Source organism: Ovis aries, chromosome 11 (genome assembly GCF_016772045.2).
Source record: "Ovis aries strain OAR_USU_Benz2616 breed Rambouillet chromosome 11, ARS-UI_Ramb_v3.0, whole genome shotgun sequence".
Lineage (NCBI taxonomy): Eukaryota > Metazoa > Chordata > Mammalia > Artiodactyla > Bovidae > Ovis > Ovis aries.
Window position 1 is genome coordinate 26012070 of NC_056064.1, and position 25105 is coordinate 26037174.

Consider the following 25105-nt stretch of genomic DNA (forward strand, 5'->3'; position numbering starts at 1 on the left):
CTTTGGCGATGACGCTGTCTGATGGGCTGCCCTCACCTTTGCCCCGCCCCAATCCTGTCTCGTGCTTCCGGCCTGCCTGCTCGATGATTGGCTGAAGCAGTGGACGGCTGGAAGCAGATTGGCTGCGCTCAGCGGCGAGGCCGCGGAGAGCTGTGGGTTCAAGATGGCGGGCGCCGAAGGAGGCCCGGGCGACGGTGAGCTGTGGCAGACCTGGTTGCCCAACCACGCCGTGTTCTTGCGGCTCCGAGAGGGACTGAAAAACCAGAGCTCAGCCGAAACTGAGAAGCCAGCTTCATCATTGCCTTCGTCGCCGCCGCTGCCTCCTCAGTTGCTGACTAGAAACCTGGTCTTGGGCCTCGGCGGAGAACTCTTTCTATGGGACCCAGAAGACAGCTCCTTCTTAGTCGTGCGCCTTCGGGGCCCCAGCGGCGTTGGTGAGGAGCCCTCCCTCTCCCAGTACCAGGTACGGCCAGGCCGAATTGGGAAACGACCCTTAGCTAGCGTTTTCGTCCCCTTCGCATCCTGGCTATTTTTCGTCTGTTGGGTGGGAGAGGTGCTATGCCAGCGTAAGCAGACGTCTTTTTGGGGGGTGCCCAGCAGCTAGTGGAGAAGTCTCCTTTTCATTCGCTCTACCACGGCCGCCGAACCTTTGGAAGCCTCTCTTCCCGTATTTCATTCCTTCCACAAATGTTAATTGACTCTGACATCGCGCCGGACACTGTTACAGAAACGTATGCGCTCAAGGTGCTTAAGTTTTCTGGGTCTCAGAGGAAGGGAAAGGGAGTCACAGTAAAGTATCAGTGGTGCAGGTGCTCTGAAGAGTACCAGCGGGGATACGGGGCTTGAGAGCGTGGGTGCATTCGCTATTTTTAGGAGGTGGACCCTGAGAAACAGGTGTCACGGCGTCACTGCATAAAATAAGAGGGCCAATCCTAACTTTCTCTTGGGGTGGTTGTGAGCCTCAAGTCAGATCGTCTATTCCAAAGCACCAGATTTCCTCCCTGACATGGAGGCGGAATCCTCTGGAAATTAGGCCATCTCCAAAGTTGAAAGGGATGCTGGCTTGTCTTGGAGAAACCAGCAGCATGTGAAAGTCGGTGTAATCAGAGAGTGTTAGACTTCTTGAGATTAAACATTGCTTTATGGAAGCGTTTACATATAACAAGCTGATTCTTGTCATTTAAAGATTACAAAATAAGAAAACTTGGCACCCATTCTAACCTATGGCAGCTGTTGTGTGCTGGTTGAACCTTGTCGATGAAAAATGATTTGAATAAGCAGTGTTTCTGCAGTTTTGAAAACAGGTCACGAGCCTACTGTCTACTAACTTTAAAATTTCAGGTTTTTTTAATATAGTTTTTTTTTTTTTTATTTTTATTTTTGGTTGTGCTGGGTTTTCATTGCTGTCTGTGCTTTCCCTAGTTGCAGAGAGTGGGGACTGCTGCTTATTTCCGTGGCTTCACTTGTGGAGCCAGGGGCTCTAGGGCATGTGGGCTTCAGCAGTTCTGGTGCACAGGCTTAGTTGCTCCAAGGCATATGGAATCTTCCCCGGGCCAGGGAAAGAATCTGTGTCCCCTGCCTTGGCCGGCGGATTCTTAACCACTGTACCCACTAGGGAAGTCCTAAAATTTAAGTTAAGAGTAATTATTAGATGTTTGGCACACAGTACAATAGCACCCTATATCTCTCTGCAGAATTTAGCACAGTCATGATTAAATTATTTATATTTGTTAATTCATTGCCTGAATTCTTTTCTGGAGTGCAGGCACCAGGGCAGGGTTGTCTGCCTTACTTAGTTTTGTATTCCCAGTACTTCTGTGTGCCTGGAACATATGAACTCAGTACAATATTGATGTCTGTCTGAATGACCTCAATCCTCAGAAATCCAAAAACTTGGAGGAGGAAGCAGCTTAGCATGAGTTGCAACTTTAAAGGAAATAAAAACATGAATAGTAACTTTAAAAACCAAATTAAAAAAAATACCCCCCCCCAAAATCCAGATCAAAGGCATGAATAGTAACTTTAAAAACCAAACCAAACCAAAAAACCCCCCAAACAAAAAACACCGGCATACTGTGATTACCACAGGTGACCTAAAGTGATGAGATTGTTCTGCCAAAGAAAGGTGGCCTTTGATTTGAGATAGATCGTTAGAATCATGTAGAAGATTGAGAAGATGGGGGAAAGGAGGAACGAACTATTGATAAGAGAAAAAAGCAATTTGATTAGAATCAGAAAAGGGCAGCTAAAAGCAAAAGCAATCAAAAGACTCAGAAAACAAAGCCCAGACTTATCAGTAACAATTAGTTGGAATCACATTATATTCAACAGTCTTGTCTAATACAATTTTGGCAGACGTGATTCTCTGTACATCAGGATAAGCAATAGATTGGTAATCTCTTGGTTTATTACTGAAAGTGGATAGAAAAGAAAGGGAATTTGAGATACTCATGAGAGAAGAAATAGAAGTGCAGTTTGTTTTTTTTTGGAAGGCATATAATACCAAGACATATAACTTAACAGAACCCTCCTGAAAATGTCTCTCTTCCATAACTAAATCTGCCTAGGTAAAGTGCATTTTACTTGCTGCAGAAGTTCTTGAAGCTACTATCTTATTTTACTATTTATAACATAGTAATTATTTACTAATACTTCTGAGTTCTTAACTGGCTGGTCAGCTAAAACATGTACTGAAAGTTAGCAACACGCCACATACGCCAAGGATAACAGGAAAGACAGAGCTCAAGTAATTCACAGTTGTATGGGATGAGTAAGTAAAAGGATAATTGGAATGCAGGGTGATAAAGGACTACAGTAGAATTATTTAGGATGTGCTCTAGGAGGACAGAAAAGATGCACTGGTTCACGGCCAGAAAATCAGAGATATTTTTTGGGAGGAAAGTACATAGACACTGAGTCTCCAAGAAAGTTTTAGCTGACGCCAGCTAAAAAGAGAAAATGAGGGCATTGCAGGATGGATCGTTGTACAGAAACACATGTTGATTTCCCAGAAATCTGGAATTATAAAGTACAAGTGGGGAATGGTGGAGAATTGAGGCTAAAGTGGTAGTCTGGAGTTTGATCATAAAAAGGGAAATTATATGTAGTATTGACCAAAGTAGGGAAATTGATGCATTTTATATAATATTCCAATGTAAGCAGTTAAAAAAATATTTCATCAGTTAATGGCTGAAGTGTTAGTACTTATCCAGAATGCTTCTTTATCCTACATTAATAGAAAACTCAAGTGGTACTATGCTTTCGAGTAACTGCCATATATATTTACATTAAAGTGAACTATTTTGACCAATTTGCTTTAATTTTCAGAGATTGCTTTGCATAAATCCACCCCTGTTTGAAATCTATCAAGTCTTGTTAAGCCCAACACAACATCATGTAGCACTTATAGGAATAAAAGGACTTATGATATTAGAATTACCTAAAAGATGGGGAAAGAATTCTGAATTTGAAGGTGGAAAATCAACAGTGAATTGTAGGTAAGTTGTATTTCTATTTAGTGATTATCTGTATAATTTGTAATACATGCAGAAAATTCCTTAAAATCAGTGGTTCTTACGGTGTGTTTGCTACTATTGAAACATCAGTGTACGGTAGTTAGTCTGCACATTGGCTTCTTGTGATAATGACTTTTATAGTATATATGATATATATAGTATATGTATATTTTGCTTAGATTACCACATTGCTGTCTCATTGGAAGTCAGGCTGTTTTATCAAGTAGGTTGAAATAAGATGCTTTAAAAGCAGTTATTATCTGTAAGCCAAACAGTTTTCTCATAAGTATAACTTAGTTTTGTATTTTTTTTCTTTGTCAACAAATCTTGAGAAATGAGTGTGTGAAAAATCTGAAAAGAAAATAAGGTAGAAACATACTTTTAGCTCCACAACCCTTAGGTTGGGCCTCCTTGAAAATGTTTCTTTTCTAAGTCTGTTTCATATCCACAATAGGAGTGACAATAACTGCCTTTGTATTTTCTATACAAAGTTACTAAAAGGATAAGTTACTCTGTCTAAAATCACTGGTACTCTGTAAAATACAGATTAGAAAATATTTGATTCTTTGATACTGGTTGGTAGATGCTTTGAATGCTGTCTCAGCAAGATGTTTGAAAAAGGAATTTAAAGGAAAGAGCAAAAAGCGTTGAGATAGGTTTTCCTTTAGAAAGTTTTGGAAAATTGCTGTCTTTATTTTAGTACCACTCCCGTTGCTGAGAGATTTTTCACCAGTTCAACCTCTCTGACTCTGAAGCATGCTGCCTGGTATCCGAGCGAGATGCTAGAGCCCCACATAGTGCTGTTAACGTCAGACAACATCATAAGGTAAGTCTGTATCTTACAGTTTTGTGAGTGGGAAGATTCCCTTAATTGCCAGTTAACAGCTTGGAAAAACTATCTGATGGCTGCTATAACCTGTTCTCCATCATGGGAGCAGTGTTCAGCTGCCCTAGCTTACATGTCTTAATTACTGTTGTTCCCTCTCAGCTAGTCTTTCTGCCTCCAGTCTCTGCATTCCCAATCTAACTATTAAAATAATCTCCCTAAAACTGGTTTTACCATTTCACTCTTTTGGAGGTGATACAGCGTAGAGAAAAAGAGAATTTAATTGGGAAGTGAGAGATTTGAATTCTTTGTCCCAATGTCACTTCTGTCTTTGGAATGTTAAAAAACAACAACTTGGGCATCTGTTTCTAATTTGTCAAATGAGCAGGTTTGATTTGATCATTTCTAAAGCTGCTTTCCAGGTTTGTGTTGTTAGGATTAAATGCCCTCGTCCTACAGAGATTGATATTACCGGTTAACTTTCTGAATCTGCCTTATGTAAAAAGTTTGTGAGATGACTAGACAAGGTGTATACAGCTAAGAACTGAAGTACAGTGGTTGGGGAAGGCTGATATAAGGAATTTTGGTAAGGGCAGAGACTATTTCTTCATGTACCAAGGAAGCCTTTTTGGGTTGCTTCAGAACAAATGAAGTAGGCTACTTTTGTCAGTAACAGCCAGATCTTTGGCAAATTGTTGTAATGACTGGTAGGAAAATTCTCAAAAACTGACTGGGTGGGAAGGAAGGAGCAACTTTGGGAAATAAAGAGAATTTTAAGTGCTGGCTTTCTTCTCTTTTGATTGCTAGAATTTACTCTCTGCGTGAGCCCCAGACGCCGACTAAGGTCATTGTACTTTCAGAAGCAGAAGAGGAAAGTCTAATACTCAACAAAGGGTAAGTTTTTATTTCTGTCGTTAAATTTTTTTAAAATTGGTTTATTGGGATTGTGAATGCAATTTTAAGATTATAAGATTTTCCAAAGGTGACTTTAGCATGGTTTTTGGTAATATGAGAAATAAGAAAAAATAGGTGATATGAGTAGGTAATAAGAAGTTACAAATCTGAAAGTTACTCTGCTAGCTTGATCTTTTTTCAAGAAAGTTCAAAACTGTGAGTAGCCAAAACTTAGTCCCTGTTGTATCATGAATAAGAGAATGAATTATAATATTTCAAAGTCACAGAAAAAGTGGAAGGGGAGAGTGTTGGGCTGGAGGCCTGCCAGCTGTTCACTCAGTATGGATGAGCAGATTGCTGTACCCCAGAAGCTGGAGTGGACCATAGACTGCCTTCTGCTTCTCATGTGACCCTGGCTTATGTTAGTTTTCTTGCCCACTGCAGAGCAAGTTCCTGGCTAGTTTGACCAGTAACAATCACCCTTTGAACTTACAAACTCCCTTCCTCTGGCCTCCTGCTCAGTCTTTCTGGTGATTACCACATCCTGTCACCCCACAGTGTGTATGTGGAGTGAAGCCCGTAGTACCAATATTTCTGGAAGTTCCAACTAGTTCTTTTCATGTCTTCATAATGGTCATATCTAACAGTCTATTTTTGTTTTGCTGTTATTCCTTTGAATATTGTACATATAGCTATTATGTATGTGACAGTTTCAATATCTGAAGTCTTGGCAAGGCAGGGATCTAAATCTGTGTTTGTTCTTCCTCCTGTCCTGTAATCACAGCCACTTCCTCCTGTGGTTGCTGATCTCATTGTGCACTTGTGTTTACTTGATCTTAATGTTTGGAAATGTCAAGAGTCCAAGCTGGGAGTATGTTCTTCCAGAGAGGAATTTCTTCTGCTTCTGTTAGGAGTCAGAAGTTGCCACTAGCCTGGGACCACATTAATTCTCATTAATGAATTAATTAATTCATTAGTCCCAGAACTGCAAGTTTTCAGTCAGATGACTTTCATGTCTTATACAGCCTTAGCTTCCTAAAGCCCCATCCATCCATCTCCACGATGGGGAAACACCTGCGAATTGCTAGGTCCTGTTCTGGTGTCGGCAGAGCGTTTCCGTAGCTTCTCCGCCTTTGCCAGACTCACTGTCTAGCTGAGAGGCTATAGAGCAAGCACAGTTGTTAAGAGCTTTGGCTCTGGTGTCAGCACCTGTACTCCAGTCTTAGCTCTGCCACTTACCAGTTGTGGCATCTGGCAAGTTATTCAGTTTCACTTGGTCTCATTTCCATGACTATATATTCCATGAATGTAAAAAGTAGTGACCACTGGGGACTTCCCTGGTGGCCCAGTGGTTGGGAATCCAACACACAGTGTGGGGGCCACAGGTTCAGGCCTTAGTCAGGGAACTAAGATCCCGCATGCCATGGAGCATCCAAGCCCGTGCAGCCAACCGCTGAGCGCATGTGCCACAGCTACAGAGGCTGTGCGTTGCAAAGAAGGATTCCACGAGCTACAACTAAGACCTGACACAGCAAATAAATAAATAACACTTAAAAAAAAAGAAGTCACCATTTACTTGGATTATTGTACAGAATAAATGAGATCATGCATAGAAAGTGCCTAACATGGCACAGAATAAGTACTCATTAATTGATATCTTCTATCATTATTATTAGAAATATTACTGTATTAAGTCCCAGTTAGGTTTGGATGGCTTTAGGTCTTTTTGAAATAACCGATGTGTCTGTTTGTTTCCAGTCATTGTCCTAATTGTTTAGTTTAACTCTCAGGCAGTTCTTTTAGGCTGGATTTGGGGATTCCTCATGGTGGCCAGATGGTAAAGCGTCTGCCTGGAATGCAGGAGACCCGGGTTTGATTCCTGGGTCAGGAAGATCCTCTGGAGAAAGAAATGGCAATCCACTCCAGCACTCTTGCCTGGAAAATCCCATGGACGGAGAAATTTGATACAATCTTTGAGGGTTTCCCTGGTGGCTTAGAAGTTAAAGCGTCTGCCTCCAATGTGGGAAACCCGGGTTCATTCCCTGTGTCGGGAAGATCCCCTGGAGAAGGAAATGGCAACCCACTCCAGTATTCTTGCCTGGAGAATTCCATGGACAGAGGAACTTGGTAGGCTACAGTCCACGGGATCACAAAGAGTCGGACACGACTGAGTGACTTCACTTCACAATACCATATACCTTTCCACATAATAAAGGAACTAAGATGTACTTATCACACCTTGGAATGATGTTGACTGTCTCAAAAGCTGTATGAAATTGTGGTTTTATTTTAACCATATTCATTACCTTTGTATTAAACTGAATCTTTTTGAAAAACCAATTATAGAAAATTTTTAAAATAATAAAATAGCATGTTTTATCATTTATTTTTCCTGATTATAAAGGTAATGTATATTTTTGTAGAAAATAGGGAAAACTGGAGAAAAGTATTAAGAAAATGAAATATTTTAAAATTTCCTATAGTGTGATCATAATATTGCACCGGAGTGCTGCTTTTGATATAAATCAGGTAATTCTACTTCCCTACTCTCCATACTTCACTTCCTAGAGAGGCCATGGCCTGAAGGCCTACGGGTCTGCCCGCTTACTGCACGCTTCCGCCTCAGTCCTCCTACCGCCTTGGCTCTGAGCTCCAGCCACTCAGCCTTCTTGCAGTTCCTCACAGTCTGCCTCAACTACTCCTCCTTAACTACTGCTCCACATAACCACAGACTCACTGCCTTACTTCCTTCAAATCTTTGCTCAAATATCACCTTATCAGAGCCTTTCCCAGGTCACCTGAAGTAGCACCTCCATCAGCACCCCCTTCCCCTGCTTTATTTTTCTTCATAACATCTTTTTCTGATTTTATGTTATCTGATTGTATCTTCTCTGTTGACATCTTTTTCGTTAGAGGGCAGGGCCTTTGTTTAATTCACTGAGGTTTCCCAGAACCTACAGTGCCTGGCATAAAGGAGATACTTAGTAAATATTTGTGGACTGAATGCATCCTACTGCTAAGAAATAACTATGGAGTCTTTGTATTCTTCTGTTTCTTTTCTGTATTGATGCGTGCCTGTATGGGTGTATTTTCACTATTTGTGTGACTGTGTATTTAAGCAGTTTATATAGTTCTGTGGTCTGCTGCTTTCATTTAATCTTACGAGCCTTTTCCAGCATTGTTTAACATTCTTCATAATCGTAACTTTGTCTTCTCACTCCATTGAATACAAATTCCACCCCACCTGCTGTTATTGGAAGTTTTGTTTTCATTTTGGTTTTTAACTTTCTTTTCAGAAGGGCCTACACTGCATCTCTGGGAGAGACAGCAGTTGCGTTTGACTTTGGGCCATTGTCAGCAGTCCCGAAGCACATATTTGGACAAAAAGGCAAAGAAGAAGTAGCAGCTTACCCTCTGTACATCTTATATGAGAATGGGGAGACTTTCCTTACATACATTAGTCTGTGGCACAGGTAAGCTGAGGGGGAACCCACCTGCAGTGAAAGTTGAGCTTGTGCTACAGTATAGATTGTCATGGTTGGACCCGGGGTCCATGTTTACGAGTTTGTGGAAATATTGCAGCCTTTCAGTGCTGGCTTGCCCATTTTGGAGAAGAAGTTTGTACAGATCATTTGACCTCTTTTTCTTCATATTATTTGGGTGAGTTCTATAGAATAATCCCTTAAGTTAGGCTGGATTTGTGTTCACAAAGTCTAGTCAATCAAAAAGTATTTACAGATGGTCCCCAACTTAGTCAGACTTACGATTTTATGATGGCACAAAACCAGTTACATTCAGGAGAAACTGTACTTTAAGTTTTTCATTTTGATTTTTTTCCCAGGATAGTGATAGTCAGTTGATAGCTTCTTGTGATGCTGGGCAGTGAGCACAGCTCCCAGTCAGCCACACTATCAGAAAGGTAAACAGCTGACACACTTACAGCCATTCGTGTATCACTCTCAGTATAGTACTCAATAAATTAGAGATATTTAACACTTCACTATAAAATAGGCTTCATGTTAGACGAGTTTGCCCAATTGTAGACTAATGTGAATGTTCCAAGCACATTCAAGGTAGGCTCGGCTAAGCTATGATGTTTGGTAGGTAAGGTGTATTAAATCCTTTTTTGACTTAAAATATTTTCAATTTAACAATGAATTTTTTGGAATGTAACTCCACCTTAAGTCGAGGAAGATCTGTATCATGGATCTTATGTGAACAAGGTACCATGGGGATGGTGAGACATGGTAATCTGGTCTTTTAATGTCCCAGTTGTGGGGAAGAGACATACATAACCAAGGAAAGGTAATGATTTAGACTATATTCATGGTACATAAAAGCTCAGAGGAAGGAGAGATGATTCTGACTGAAGAAGTTAAGGAGATTTTCATAGAGAAGGACTGTGTCATATGGAACTTAAGGCTTTAATGCAGGATTAAATGAAGCATCAATGACCATTTTAGTCAGAAGTGCAGCTTTGAAGTCAAGTATGAAAATAGGCAAGTGCAAGTGTCGTTCAAGGTCCCAGTGATTAAACACTTGGGACTAGAGCTGAAGATTCAGGTAGGGAGCATTTAGGGATAAACCTGGAGGTATCTGTCCAGGGAAAACTCAGTAGTTAAGGGATGTGGAGTTTTTTCTGTAGGGATAGGGTAATAGGAAGACAGTGATGGTTTCTAAACAAGGATAAAACAGTTGGCTGGAAAGGGACTGGAACACAGGGACTTCTAAAGAAACTTCCAAAATTTAGCTTACAGTCTTCAAGAGTTTAAACTCTGGTGGTAATGTGAGGGAGAGATGAACATAGTAAATACTACGAAGGAAGGGTCAATAAGACTTAGTTGCTCTTTGGATAAGAGAGTGAGGCATTGACACAAATAGGTCAGGAAAGGCAACTAATTTGAAATAAATAATTCCAGTAATTTGAAAGTATTCCATGGACAGTTGGAAATAGAGGACTAGTGAGAAAACTTCTGGTAAGAGAGTCAGTAGAGTATAAGAATTCTGGGAAAGTTCGTAATTAGGCATAGGGCCCAAGTCTGAACATCATGATTTATTTATAAATCAGCTCAATAGATATTTATTCAGGGCTCAATATGTAGCAGAATGTGGGAATACAAGATAAAAGGCAGAGTCCCTGCTGTGTGGTTCCTTGTTCATCAGAAAGTCATGCTGCAAACCAAAACCATCGTACAACCTGAGTACAGTGGTGAAGGCATAAACCACAGTGAACTGAGGGCTGGCCCCTCTCAGCCTCTGCACTGTTGACAGGGGCTGCCCTGTGGGGCAATGCTCAGCAGCATCTCTGGCCTCTAGACACCAGTAACCTGTCCCCATCCTCCCAGCTGTGGCAGCCACACATGTCTCCAGATGTCACCAGTGGCCCCCTAGGGACAAAATTATCTCCAATAGAAAAGCACCAAAGAGGTGGAAAGTGAAAAAGTGGGGACATTGGGAATAGACCAAATTTTTAATCAGTGTCTGATAGCTGGAGACAGAGTCAAAAAGGGTTTTAAGTGATAGGTATGGTCTTCTGTCAACATTTCCCGAGGATGTTTTCACTCTTTTTTTAGCCCTGGGAGTGTGGGCAAGCTGTTGGGCCCGTTGCCCATGCATCCTGCTGCTGAAGATAACTATGGCTATGATGCTTGTGCTGTGCTCTGCTTGCCGTGTGTCCCTAACATCCTGGTGATTGCTACTGAATCAGGAATGCTGTATCACTGTGTTGTGCTGGAGGGGGAAGAAGAAGATGACCAAACAGTAAGTCAGGCGATCGTGGGCATATTCGTATCTCCAACACTGGGGACAGTTCTTAGAATGGTATGAAGGCTTCGTACAGGAGGAATTTTATACTTGACGTGTGTGTGTGTGTGCTCAGTTGTGTCTGACTCTTTGCCACTCTGTGGACTGTAGCCCGCCAGGCTCCTCTGTCCCTGGGATTCTCCAGGAAAGAATACTAGAGTGGGTTGCCATTTCTTCCTCCGGGGGATCTTCCTGACCCAGGGATCAAACCCATGTCTCCTGTGTGTCCTGCATTGCAGGCCGATTCTTTACCTGCTGAGCTACGTATCTGGCACTTATTTTGGAATTTTATATCTGGCACTATTTTGGAAACTTAACACTCAAAATTAATTGAAGCCCACTCTAAATACTTAAACTGAAAAAAGTTAGGATGTACCCAGCTTATTTGGTCCAGCAGCCTACATGTTTCTTAACTTTAAACTGCTACGTTTGGTGACAGATGTAAAGAACCTTTGAATAACTGAATTGGCTCTTCTCTAAATTTGTGTGTTTACATCTTCCCAAGAGCAGAGAAGCCTTTTATTCTCTTTTAAGAGTAACAAAGCACAGTGTTGGAATGGAGGGTGGAATTAAGAAAAGTTTGGAAACACTGTTTGATACAGCTTTTTGCTTCTGTTTTTAGTTGTGTACATTTTCAAAGGAATATGAAACACTAAAGTTACAGTGCAGGTTTTTGTTTGTTTGTTTACAGTCAGAAAAGTCCTGGGACTCCAGGGCTGACCTCATTCCGTCTCTGTATGTGTTTGAGTGTGTTGAGTTGGAGCTTGCCCTGAAACTGGCATCTGGAGAGGATGAGCCCTTTGATTCTGACTTTTCTTGTCCAATCAAACTTCACAGAGGTAAAGTGTTCACTAAATTTAGTTCTTATGTCTCATTATATTTATACAAGATTATCACAGACCATTCCTATGTAATTTGTTTTTTTGTGTGGTTCCAGCCTTTAAAATTTTGAGTAGGTTCTTTTGGCCTTTTAGCCACGACATTATACTATAGATTCAAGAAAAGCAAATTTCCCAAGTTTTCATTCAGATCGTGGTCTTCAGGCTGGATCAACTCAGATTTATAATAGTCATTTTTTCCCCTGGTCTAATCAAAAGTAGGTTCATTATTCAAATTGTTAAATGTATGCAAACTTGAATAAACTATAAAAATAAATTTTAAAATAAAGTGATAATATACTTGTATTAAGATATCTCTTTAAAATACCTTTCTTCGTTTGAGAACATACCATCTTGTTATACCCAGACCCATGTGAGTGCTACCTTTTTTTTTTTCTTTTGCTTTTACTTATCTGAGTTGGCTCCAGAGCTTTCTGGCGGCTTATCTCTTCATCTAGGGAGCTCTTGGCTAAACTGCTGAGACAGTCACAGTGTGTCACCTGTGTCATTCAGACTCAGAGTGGTTGAGTGGAAGGAGCTGGTAACTAGGAGTCTGGAGTGTCCTAGGTCTTAGTTAGAGCTCTAACATTAATTGGCTCTGTAGTATTGGACATTTATTCAGCCTCTCTGATCATTAATTTTTCTCACCTAAAAATAATAAGGATAACATCAGATGATCTCTAAAGTCCCTTCTGACATAAAAATCCTATAATCCTATTTGCTCCTCAACTTTCTTCTCTAGGATCTAGGTATCTTCCCTGTGAAGAATGAGGAACAAAAGCTTCCTCAGTCGGGAATAATGGGGTGAACCTTTCATAGTTTTCCTCTCTTAGTCCAGAGAAAGGGAATTCAATCCTGAAGCAACCTGACCTAATCTGCTGACAGTCTTATTAGCCAATTTGCCCAGGTTTGGTAATACTGGCTTCAGTATAATCTAACATTTAAGAGCATAGTAGCCTTTATATAATAAACCAGCAAAGAGAACTCATTGGGCATGTCTGGTCTCTAACTGGAGAGATATAGTCTAAATATTAAGTCTCAGAACTTTGCTTTATAGATGAGGAAATTGAGACCTAGTGAGGTAAAGTCACATAAACTAATTGGTTTCCTTATAGATACATATGTCTTGGGGAAATCTTAATTGTAGGCTTTTTTCTTGATTCTTTGAATAAGAGAACATTTTCATATATGAAACTAATGAATTTTTCACTCATTCATGTTTGTACTTAAAGCATATTACAATCACTGAAACATTCCCAGATTTTTAATGACGTAAATGAATGGCTTATGTTACCACATATCTTGTCAGGGGTGTCTAGCAAATTTACGACTGCAGTTACAAGTATTTCCTTTTTTCATAATAGATTCTGTCACATCCACATATTAGGGTTTTTCTGTTGACTTCAGCACCACAGACACATTTCAAAAAGCCATTTTAAATAATAGGAAACCTAATGAGATGATTTAAGCTTTGGAAGTCCCAAATTAAGGTGTGAGCAAATAAAAAGAAACTTTTCAGTACTTTATTGTTCAGAGAGATGATTACCATAGAGATTGCCAGAAGCCTTTTTTTTTTTTTAACTGTTCATAACATAATGCTATTTTCAGAGGTGTTATGCAGAACCCCAACATATAAACACATAAAAATAATATTTACTTACTATAAACTCAGCAGTAAGAAAGAGGATGTTAGATAAAAGAAAAATTTGGTTTAGGAGCTTATGGTTGACAGTTGCCATCTTAAATCAGCTTTAGTATATATATATTTTTTAATATCTTGTTTTCATTGTTTAATGTTTTAAAAATCCTGAGTCACAGGGATAAATATAAATAATAAATATTCATCTTTTAGTTTAATGATAGTGTTACTGATAACTAGGGCTAAAACAATAGAGGAAAAAATAGAGAAATTTTCATTAAAATTATGTAATAACTGCTCATATTTCTTGGTGTAAATAGAAATACAAAAATTATATCTAAAATTTCAACAAACAGTTCTCTGTAAGTCAACGTTATCAGGACAAGTAAAACTGCACGTTTCACACCTGACTTACCATCTGTGACAGGACTGTTCACTAAGCTGCTGTGCTGAAGTCTTCTCAGCACCTGTGCTGGAGGAGTGCAGTAGCTTCAGCAGTTTCATGTAAGTAGACGTGTGCAAGCACAGGTTTTTACAGAGCTAGAGCCTTTCTTACCGTTTTATTTTGAAAACTAAATAAATGCAGAGATGGACAGAAAGGCGTAAGTCAGTTCCTTGATAGCAAGTGTTTATGTTCAGTGAACTCTGTGTTAATACTTGGAAAAAGAACATATTTGTAATGAGTTTCTTAATTATACTTTTAAAACGTATTTGAAAACTAAAGTCATTTTTTTAAATTCCCAAACCCCTGACATAGTGCCACAGTATGAAGGTCCTGTTGACCTTGCATCACTTCCGTCATCACCAGATGCATTTGTGGCCTACTCGGGTGAATTCTCTTAGTTTTCTAATGGCTTCCTTTATATTGTTGTTTCCATTTTCAGATCCCAAGTGTCCTTCAAGATACCACTGTACTCATGAAGCTGGTGTACATAGTGTTGGGCTAACTTGGATTCATAAACTTCACAAGTTTCTTGGGTCAGGTGAGTTTTTGTGCTTTTCAGTATGTTTCATAGAGTCTATCAAAAATTAGTTTGGAACAGAAAAACAATAGAGGTTATGACACCAAAAGATGGTTCTTTGAAAAGATCAGCAAAATTGAGAAACCTATACCTAAACTGACCAAAAAATACTCAAGTTACTACAGTTAGAAATGAAAGAAGGGCTGTTCTGCTGACCATACAGAAATATGAGATTATAAGGATATACCAAGAACAAAAGATGATAACGGAATACCAAGAACAACTGTATGCCAATTAGACAAGCTAAATGAGATGGACAGATTTCTGGAAAGATGCAAATCAACAAAACTGACTAAAAAAGAAATAGAAAATTCGAATAGACCTATTACATAACAATATATAACATGAGATTGAATCAGTAATCAAAACTGATTTTGATTATTGTGCTTTGCTCAGTCACGTTTGATTCTTTGCAACCCCCTGGGCTATAGCCCGCCAGGCTCCTCTATCCATGGAATTTTCCCAGCATGAATACTGGAGTGGGTTACCATTTCCTACTCCATGGGATCTTCCTGACCCAGGGATCAAACCCACATCTCTTATGTCTCCTGCATTAGCAGGAGGATTCTGTACTACTGCACCACCTAGGAAGCCCTTTGAAGAATTAATACCAATTCTTCCTAACTCTTACAAAAAAATACAGGAGAAAACACTTCCCTGATCACTTTATGAGGATAATGTGCTAAAAGCCAGACAACAACATCCAAGAAAAGACTAGAGACTCATATCTCTTATGAGTGTAGATGTAACAACTATCTTGAAAAACAGGAACAAAAGTTGGAGGACCCACTTTGCAATTTCAAAACTAATTAGAAAGGTACAGTAATCAAAACAGTATGATAATTGGTGTAAGGATACAGATATAGGTCAATGAATAGAATTGAGAGTCCAGAAATACACTCTTAGATTTATAGTAAGTTGGTTTCGGCAGTGGTCCTAGAACAATTACATGGGGGAAAGAATAGTCTTTTCAACAGATGGTGCTGGGACAAGTGTACATCTACATGCAAGAATGAAATTGGACTATTACCTCACGCCAGACACAAAAATGAACTCAAAATTGATCCAAGACTAAAATATGAAAACAAAAATGATATACCACGTAGAAGAAAACACTAAAAACAACCTACAGAATGGGGGTAAATACTTGCTATCCGTATATCTGATAATGGATTTGTGTTCTGTGATGTGTTCTTTTATAGATGAAGAAGATAAGGACAGTTTACAGGAACTGGCTACAGAACAGAAATGCTTTGTAGAACACATTCTTTGTACAAAGCCGCTGCCATGCAGGTAAAGACATTCTCACCCTTGTAAACACAGATAGTAGTTGTTTCAGTAATTCAGGTCCATGGGTATATGTGAATATTACACTCACATGTAACAGGATTCTTCACCCCAAAAGAATCTGTTCTTCAAAAGCTCTCCTCTGCCCACGGCCACTCCACATTGTGCGTCCTCTGTCTCAGAGGTATTTCCCCTGTCATAACCCCAGGCTTCACTTGACTATGATTCTTCTATCTGATCTTAATATCATTTTATAGAGGGTTCCCTTGATTTCCCAGAACCCCTTCAAATTCTTTTATTCTTTCTCTTTGAAGCACATATTTATATTCATGTTTCTGTTCATTTACTGTCTGTCACCACTACTAGAATATATATGTTTCATGAAGGCAAAGACCATGTCTTTTCATACTTTTTAATATATATATATATATAATTCCTTTTCGGCTCTGCTGGGTCTTCCTAGTCTTCTCTAGTTGCACCACGTGGGGACTGTTCTTCATTGCAGTGTGAGGGCTTTTCATTGTGCTGGCTTCTCTTGTGGCAGGGCACAGGCTCAGTAGTTGTGGCACATGGGCTTAGTTGCTCCAAGGCATGTGGGATCTTCCCAGACCAGGGATCGAACTCATGTCTCCTGCAGTGGCAGGTGGATTCTCTACCACTGAGCCACCAGGGAAGCCCTGTTTCATACTTTATTTATCCCATCACCTGTACCATATACCATATACCATTCAGTCTGTACACTGAAGTGTCTTGACAGGATGCCTGGGATATACTCAGTAAATATTTGATGACTAGAATAAACCAAAATAGGTTCCTCTGGAAAGGGCCCAGAGTGAGTAGAGGAGACCTGAGCAAGGAGTCAGCACTTTCTTCCAAGCAGCAAGTGGAGGATGAGGAACCCAGCCCAGGAGGGAAACTGGAGTAAAGGACTGCCAGAGAGACTCAAAGAGAACCCAGGGAAGGATGGAGGAGGATCCCAGCAGCCTCAGATAAGCACAGCAGAGCATTGCAGAGAGGTGAAGTGTCCACATGGAGGCTCATCAGGAACCACAGAGAAATGCTGTTGGGGCAGGAGAGGATAGCACGGGTGAAAAATGAATGGGAAAACAGGCAATAAAAATCTCATGTATGAACATTTCATAAACAGGTAAAATTAAACAGTATTGAATACCAATGTATACGTACATAGATAGGAAAGCTATAAAACAAAACAAGAACCTGAGTGTCACAGAAATCAAGTGGAAGGTTGTGGTCGGGGAGAGTAACATGGGAAGTCTAAGGCCCCTGCAGTGTTCTAAGGCTTGGCCTGGAGAGTGGTGGCAGAGTGCACACATGTACTCCTTTGTGTGTATATTTCACACACTAAAAACACAAAATAAAAATTTTAACTTCCCAGACTCCCCCCAACTCACCATCACTCCCCTCCCTCTGCAAAATAAGACAACTGGGAGATGTGGCAGGAGAAATAGTGCTGCAGGCGCCTATGGAGAGACTGCTGGCTCTAAAGGGGGAGCGAGCAGGTTGAGGAGAGTGCTTCAGGTGGGACAGGTGTGAGCTGTTTATAAGCTGAGGGTAAGTAGACAGTGGGGAGGTTTGTGATCGCAGTCGATAGAGTGGTTCTCAGAAGAGGGGAGAGGGGGGTGGTGTCCACTGCGCAGGGGCAGAAACAAGCTGTGGGAGTGAGAGAAGCATCCAGGTAGGAGAGGAGCGCACTGGCAGGAAAGACAGCTCCTGTCTGAGGTCCACAGTTTTCGGTTTCTTCAGTGGAGTAAGAACCATGACTTGAAGCTGCCTGCTGTGCACGGTACAGTGAATCCTGTGACACAGATGCTGGCCTGCGTTGAATTTTTTAATGTCAGAAAGACACTACTGAAGAGATTGTGAGCTCTTAACTGTGTTGGGTGCTCTGCTAGGTATGCAGAGGTCCCTGGGGCTTCTGGGTGGGTTGGGGAGAAAGACGCATAGAGAACTGGCTTCAGGATATCGTGGTAACTGCTGAGATGACAGCAAGTACCAGAGGGCTGTGGGCTCCCGAGTGACCTGCAAGTCAGTGGCCTGCCTCAGGCTGCTGAGTGACAGCTTGATCCAGCCCCATGGAGCTGTAAGTGGTATGGGTTTTCCAGTCACCACCTCTGAGGTTACTGCCCTGATAGCACGTCCCAGGCAACTGCTAGCCCAGGCCTGAGAAGGCCACAAACCTCAGCCATGTTGTTGCTTTGGATCCACTGCCTTGGCTGCTCTGCAGTGTAACTATGGCTGTGTGTTCTTTTCAGGCAGCCAGCTCCGATTCGAGGATTCTGGATTGTCCCTGACATCCTGGGGCCAACAATGATCTGCGTCACCAGTACCTACGAATGCCTCGTCAGGCCTTTACTGTAAGTCCCGCTCTTGGGTTCCCACACAGCTCTCATTAATTCTGCAAAATGTAAGCTGGGATGTTGCCCTTAGTCACCAGACTGAAAGTACATGGTTTATGCTCTGGCTTCTGACTGGAGGGTTGGAAGTGGGGTATTTCTGTTGCTCCTGCCATCTCTGGAAGAGTTTATTTTACGCATAATTTCTGGCATCTCCTTTGGCTAGCAGAGTTGAGAGCTTTAAAGTGTGGAAAGAATACTAAAATACTGAACTCCATCATTAATATGAGTTAGATTTAGTGATTTTAAACTCTGTGTCAGGCTCAGAAGTACTAGCCATTTACCTGCACTCCATCCTATAATCAGACCAGCGGGCTACAGTCCATGGGGTCAGAGTTGGACACAACTGAGCAACTAAACCACCACACTACAAGGACAGCACTGTTATCCTCATTCCATAGACGAGGAAACAGGAATAGAGAGGTTAAGTCGATGCTGAAGTCATAGGGAACACCGAGAATGTGGCTGCACATATGGGGCTTTCTGACTTAAAAGTCCACACTCACTCTTAATTTCCCCATCTCTGCCAGCCTCACAGGCTCATCATAGAATGTGTAAACTCTGGAAGAAAGGTGGTATGCAGCTGAACTCATAATTCTTATTCCCCTTAAGGAACCCATAGTGAGCTACTGGTTATCTAGATACCTTCAAATCATTTTTCTGCCAACTCCCTGAAATGTAAGTTGTCTATGTAAAGTAACATTAACAATCGCCCAGGTTTGAATTATTGCAAAGTTAGTCACTTGCCAAGCTGTTAAAGTCTTCAGTCTTTTAAGTTTTCTGAAGTTATTGAGAGTTTTTGTTACATATTATAGTTTCTTAACCGTCAGAATTCCGGATAAATGCAACATGTTTCTTATACTTAAAGCAAGTATCTCCATGGTCAGTGTTATTTATTTTGCAGAAGCACAGTCCATCCAGCGTCTCCTCCCCTGCTTTGTACCCGAGAGGATGTTGAAGTAGCAGAGTCTCCCCTCCGTATTCTCGCTGAAACCCCGGATTCCTTTGAAAAGCATATTAGAAGCATTTTGCAACGTAGTGTTGCAAATCCAGCATTTTTGAAGTATGGGATTTAGAGCATATCAATTTTTTGCTTTAATTTATGACTCTGTTGGGTCTTCACTGCTACATGTGAGCTTCCTCTAGTTTCAGTCTGTGGGGACTTATCATTGCGGTGGCTTCTCTTATTGCAGACTGCGGGCTCTACTGCACGGGCTTCAGTAGTTGGTGGTGCATGGGGTTAGTTGTGCCGCGGCATGAGGGAATCTTAGATTCTGGACCAAAGATCGAACTCATGTCCCCTGTACTGGCTGGCAGATTCTTACCCACTGGACCACCAGGGAAGTCCCAGGCCTATCAGTTTTAAATAGTGCCTCCCTTCTCTGTTTTGTAAAATCTCTGTTTTCATCCTCTTTGTCCTCAGCTGTTTCTTTTCATATACATTTTGTATGTTGGAAGAAACAAAGGGCACCTTTAATCAGCTAGTGAGAACAGAGGGAGAGAACAGACACCAGGAGGCATTTGAGAAGAATAAACAGGAACTGTAAATAGTAGTTATGTCATGAGTTTGTTTTCAGTTGTTTTATTCAATTAAGGATAGAATTTTTTTTAAGATCATCTGAAAAAGATATGGCTCCTCCTCCCGAAGAATGTCTTCAGCTCATCAGCAGAGCCACCCAGGTGTTCAGAGAACAGTACATTCTAAAACAGGACCTGGCAAAGGAGGAGATTCAGAGGAGGTAGGATGGCCTCTGTTCACAGACTAACCCTGGCTGGTACCCAGCTTCTGATTAAACTTCTTTTGTTCTTGAAGGGTCAAACTGTTACGTGACCAAAAAAAGAAACAATTAGAAGATCTCAACTATTGTCGAGAGGAGAGGTAAGCGCCAAGACCAGACAGGAAGCAAACAGTTCTACTAGACTGGAGCTGGAGCTCTCCCTAAGATAGTGAGCAACATCAGCGGCTTCACCATCATGGTGGACTCCTAGAGACTCTTGCTTTTTATGCCATTAGGAAAAGTCTACGGGAAATGGCTGAGCGCTTAGCCGACAAATACGAGGAAGCCAAGGAAAAACAAGAAGACATCATGAACAGGTCAGTGGGCTATATAAACTGCATAACGTTCGGCTCCCCATTCAGGTACTACTAGTGTTACAAGTTCTCAGGTGCTGGGCACTCCCTGTGAGGTGTATCCTACAGAACGCAGTGCAGTGATGCCTTCCCCAAACCCACCCTGGAGGGCCCTCCTTCACAAGCACCAGATTCATACGTTAGAAGCTTCAGTTGGGATTGTGTTCCTCCCAAGGAGCTGAGATCTTAAGCTGCGACACTTGCTTCTTACTTACTTCTTGCAGGATGAAAAAAGTACTTCACAGTTTTCACTCTCAGCTCCCAGTTCTCTCTGACAGTGAGAGAGACATGAAGAAAGAATTACAGCTGATACCTGATCAACTCAGACATTTGGGCAATGCCATCAAACAGGTAGGAATGGATACAAGGTGGCTACATTTGGTTGGTACTTTTCAAAGTGTTCCTTCTACAGAAAATAATTTTGTCAAGTATAAAAAGAATAGGCTAAAATAAATATTATGAAAATGTATAGCAAACCACAGCTAAAGTGTCTGTGTTCTTTTTGATACTTAAGGTTACTATGAAAAAAGACTATCAACAACGAAAGATGGAAAAGGTACTGAGTCCTCAAAAGCCCACCATTACTCTCAGCGCCTACCAGCGAAAATGCATTCAGTCCATCCTGAAGGAGGAGTAAGTAGTACTACTAATCAGCTGTTACTGCCAGGTAGTTCTCACTTTGCAAAATGCCAAAATCAACCTTTCTTTGCCCAGATAAGAGCATTTGACATTTTGCAAGTCAAATTACCAAGACAGGAGGTCTGTGATAGTGATAAATAAGGATTTAAGAGATGAGTATGGAGGGAGTGTCAAAATGGATGTCTTTCTTTGTAATTCTTTTGGGTGGTCCAGTGTTGCCCAGTGAATATGTTCAAAAATATTCCCAGCAGTTGGACTACTGTATTTGCTGCCTCTATCCTTAAATGAATTCCTATCACCATCCATCTGAAACCTTAAGCCATTAATTTTAGCAAAACACTTCTAAAATATTTCAACATTACTAAATTCTTAAGAATCAGTGTTAATTATTAATGGCTTATTAATTCATTGTATTCCCCCAAAGTGAGTAACTGTATGATTTTACAGGGGTGAGCACATAAGAGAAATGGTGAAGCAAATTAACGACATCCGAAATCATGTAAACTTCTGAACCACCAGGAACAGACTCGCATCTGAAGTTAACACATGTGAAGGCTTAATCTCATTATAAAATGAACAAGTAGCAGTAATTTATAAAGAAGCAGGTGCCTTGTTAGCGTATCAGTCTCATAATTTATAAAGAGGTATTCTGGATGAACTTTGGTGTGATTGTACATCACTTTTTATACTGTTTTATAATTAATTGAATAAATGCTTGTATTTAAAAAAAAGCCTGAGATTTTGAGCTACACACTGCCAGACCTCCATAAACCGTATAGACCTCCATAAACCCTACTGAGTTTTCTCCATATTTGAGCAAGAGTAAAAGCTGCATCTTAAAGTATAGCAACACCAGAAATGTGACTCTGAAGAGAACCCTCAGATTGAAAGAAAAAGGCCACACGGTAGACTAGGCAGCAGCTTTTTTAATTTGAACACTTTCTTAAGGACACACCTCCAGTACAGTTAACAAATGGTTATACCTGAAATCTGCTCAGAGCGGAACTCAGGCTCCACGGTTGCAAGGCCACCACTGGCTCACTTCCATGACAGGCATGTATTACCTTTCAGAGCTGAGCTGGGCTGTGCTGTGTCCCGGTACATGGCACTAATGGGTGTGAGGTGCACATGTAGGATCTCAAAGGGAGAAACAGCTTGGTATACAGTATATGGTTTTGTCCTTTAGCTTTAGGTAATATTTTTATACCTGCCAAATATGAGTTCTGAAAGGTAATACTATACCTGCCTAGAAATGGCTAAGTGACTGCCGATGAAAAGCCACATGGTAAGGTAGGTTACAGGTAAGGGGTAAAATCAGGTTAGACATGCGTGGGAACATGTGTACATGGACTGAATACAAGCACAGGAACACTTGTGAAACCCGACCTTTTTGTTTGTCTTGGAGAACTAAACACTGCCTTCCAAATCAATTTCCCATTTATACAGAAAACCCAGTTTAAAGAGGTGTTTCATACCAGAAAGACATTGTTAACAAAACCTAGTCTGAGTTCTTCTAGCAGATTTTTCTCCAAAAAGTGGGTTCCAACAATTTGCATCTGCCACTGTAAAGACTGCTCACACTCTCCTAATCATGATTTTATTGGCCCAGAACCATCTTATGGAGAAAAACATGAGCAAGGTGCCCAATCTCAGCCTAGCAGTTCCCTGGGAGCTGTAGTTCAGTTCATTCAGGAAGATTATGAATTATCCACCTTGATTACTACAGTGCCAGTTTTAATAATAATCTAAAACAAATGAGCTTGGAGTTTATCCAAGGAACTGATCTTATACTGACATAATTTAAAGTGATTGCATTTCTGGAATTAATAAAAATTCCCTGTAATTCAATGAGGATACATGTTTCCTTTAAAGGAAACCCAAGTACCCCATTCTACAAAAGGACTTTAAACCAATTAAAATGTTTCATGCATGCAAGCCTACAGCACTATTTCCATAATTAGTATTTACTTTCAAATTCATAATCATTAATGTAAGACTACAGCAGTAGCCCAAGGAATGAGGTATGTAGGCCATATCTTGTCATGGAAGACAGAAATAAAGATCTTTAGGGCTAGTTCATTATCACTTCATTTATAACAAAGAATTCAAGTTGTAGGTTTACTTGAGCCAGAAAATCTACCTAATCCACTTAATTCCCACATAGTTCCTTCACACCACCAACCACGAAAAGTACTTGAAAATAAAGAGTTTTAGTTCTGAACCACCTGTACGATGAATTATTGACAAAACAGCATAGCCTTCCACTGGCTAACAGTACTTGCATGTAAACAGTGACCACACATCCATTCTTGTGCTTTCTGCAACACTTCGTAAGGCTACGGCAAAGACAACCTGTCCACTGACGCTTTCTGACACAGGAAGGAATTCAACCTCAGAGAAATGACAAAGCAGATTTCCAAACTGATGAACTAGGTGGGTTTCCCCAACTTCACCATGAGCATCATCACATTCCAGGTCTAAAATACAAAAGAAAAATACTAAACAGGTATCTGCCAAACCTAGTTATCACCATTTTTGTATCTGACAATTTTGAAATAAACAGAACTCAAATCCACTGATTCAAGTTGAAAATAAGCAGCAGACTTATACATTTGTATTAGGTGTTGTCAGACAGACATAGCTTGTTTTATTAATGTTTCTTCCACTGATCCAATAACTAAAACACTTTTCAAAAGTAGATGGTGTGGGTTCAGCTTGACCCTGGTACCTGTGGGTCCACAAAACTTACCGGGTAGCAGAAAAAGTGCTTCCAAACAGTTTCTTGTGCTTTTCCTTTAACCTCAACTTCCAATACATATAGCCCCAGCCAGGTTTTCAAATTCTCTTAATTCAGTTCCAACTGAATTGGTTTTGTTTGCCACCGTCTTATGGTTCTCAGGCAAGTTTCAGTAGCATTTAAGGTCCTCCAACGCAAGATAAAATGGTTTAAAAAAAATACACTGAGCTAGGAAATACAGTCACTAGCCAATGGCCTGCTCTCAAACTTCATATTTTAATATAAAATATTCATACCGCATACTACACCTGTCTGCTAGCTGAATACTGTTACTGATGAACTCTAGACAACAGGAAAAAAAATTCTCTCTTCCAACACCTATGAACAGGAAATGTCATTTCAAACACTATTAGAAGGGTGCGTTAGGGCAGGGAAATGTCGATAAAGCAGGCAAGGAAACAGCACTTTCTCCAGCACCAAGTCTGATGCCACGCTGCTGGAGCCCAGTCTGGAGCCTGGTTAGTGTTCCCATCTGGAAGGTCTTTTTGCTGCAGGTTCCCCTGGCTGTTCGCTGCTCCTGTGCTGCACAGTCTCCTCCCACTAGAATTAAACATTCCTCCAGTCTTCCTTTGTGTGTGTGTGACGACTTCTTCAGTTACGAGTTAAATAATAATTAATGTTGCTCTAAAGATGAGTTAAAAACCCAAAGTGCAGGCGAGAGTCCTGCCATGAGGGTGTCATGTCTCGGGGAGCTGGTTAATGTCTGTCAGTTTGGTGTCATTCAGAATCGCCCGGATTCTCTCCAGGGAGTCCGCCTGTCGGATCCGCTCTAATTGCACCTAGAGAAATAACGCAGTGACGTAAGTGCAGGTGGCTCTTGCTTGACTTTCTGGTTTACTGTGACTGGTTTAGCTGAAATGGAGATAACTCACCAGAGACAAGCTACTTCAAAGAAGGCAGCAAGAACAAGTAAATTCAAAAAACAATTCCTGGGAGGGAGGTTCAAGCGGGAGGGGACATATGGATACCCATGGCTGATTCCTGCTGATGTTGGAGGAAATCAAACACTACTATAAAGCAACTATCCTTCAATTAAAAATAAGTTTTTAAAAGATTAAAATAAAAACAAACTAAGAAATACTTCCCCACAGCTGCTGTGTAACAGACCCAGTGTAAGGCGCTGGGACTATGGAGATGAGTGGGACCTGATCCCTGAGAAGCCATAGGGGAGGGAACAAACTTTACAGAATTTCAGCACAATATACTAAACACTATGCCTGGGGACTCAAAGAGGGTTCCACAGGGAGGAAAAAGCTAATAA

General features: G+C 40.8%; 2 protein-coding genes across 14 annotated transcripts in view; one reads left to right on the top strand and one right to left on the bottom strand.

Moving 5' to 3' along the window:
- The first annotated feature begins 142 nt into the window (after window positions 1-142).
- On the top strand, window positions 143-21778 carry NUP88 (nucleoporin 88). 3 transcript variants are annotated; one of them, XM_042255576.2, is made up of 17 exons: window positions 143-463; window positions 3328-3497; window positions 4216-4341; window positions 5149-5235; window positions 8532-8708; window positions 10809-10995; window positions 11729-11876; window positions 14439-14537; window positions 15779-15869; window positions 18137-18238; window positions 19182-19340; window positions 19855-20016; window positions 20091-20156; window positions 20292-20372; window positions 20633-20759; window positions 20923-21041; window positions 21495-21778. In XM_042255576.2, the coding sequence occupies exons 1-17, from the start codon at window positions 164-166 to the stop codon at window positions 21556-21558; spliced, it is 2265 nt and encodes a 754-aa protein (XP_042111510.1). In that variant the 5' UTR covers window positions 143-163; the 3' UTR covers window positions 21559-21778. The 3 variants fall into 3 exon arrangements, with proteins under 3 accessions (XP_042111510.1, XP_042111508.1, XP_042111509.1); XM_042255574.2 differs by having other exon boundaries at window positions 19891-20016; XM_042255575.2 differs by having other exon boundaries at window positions 8535-8708; window positions 19891-20016.
- A 180-nt stretch (window positions 21779-21958) lies between these two features.
- The window catches only part of RABEP1 (rabaptin, RAB GTPase binding effector protein 1), a 92097-nt gene continuing 88950 nt past the window's right edge, over window positions 21959-25105 (bottom strand). For all 11 annotated transcript variants that reach the window (XM_042255572.1, XM_060395358.1, XM_060395355.1 and 8 more), the window contains one exon: window positions 21959-24623. In XM_042255572.1, the coding sequence (XP_042111506.1) occupies window positions 24522-24623 (102 nt within the window). In that variant the 3' untranslated portion in view covers window positions 21959-24521. The remainder of the gene's footprint in view (window positions 24624-25105) is intronic.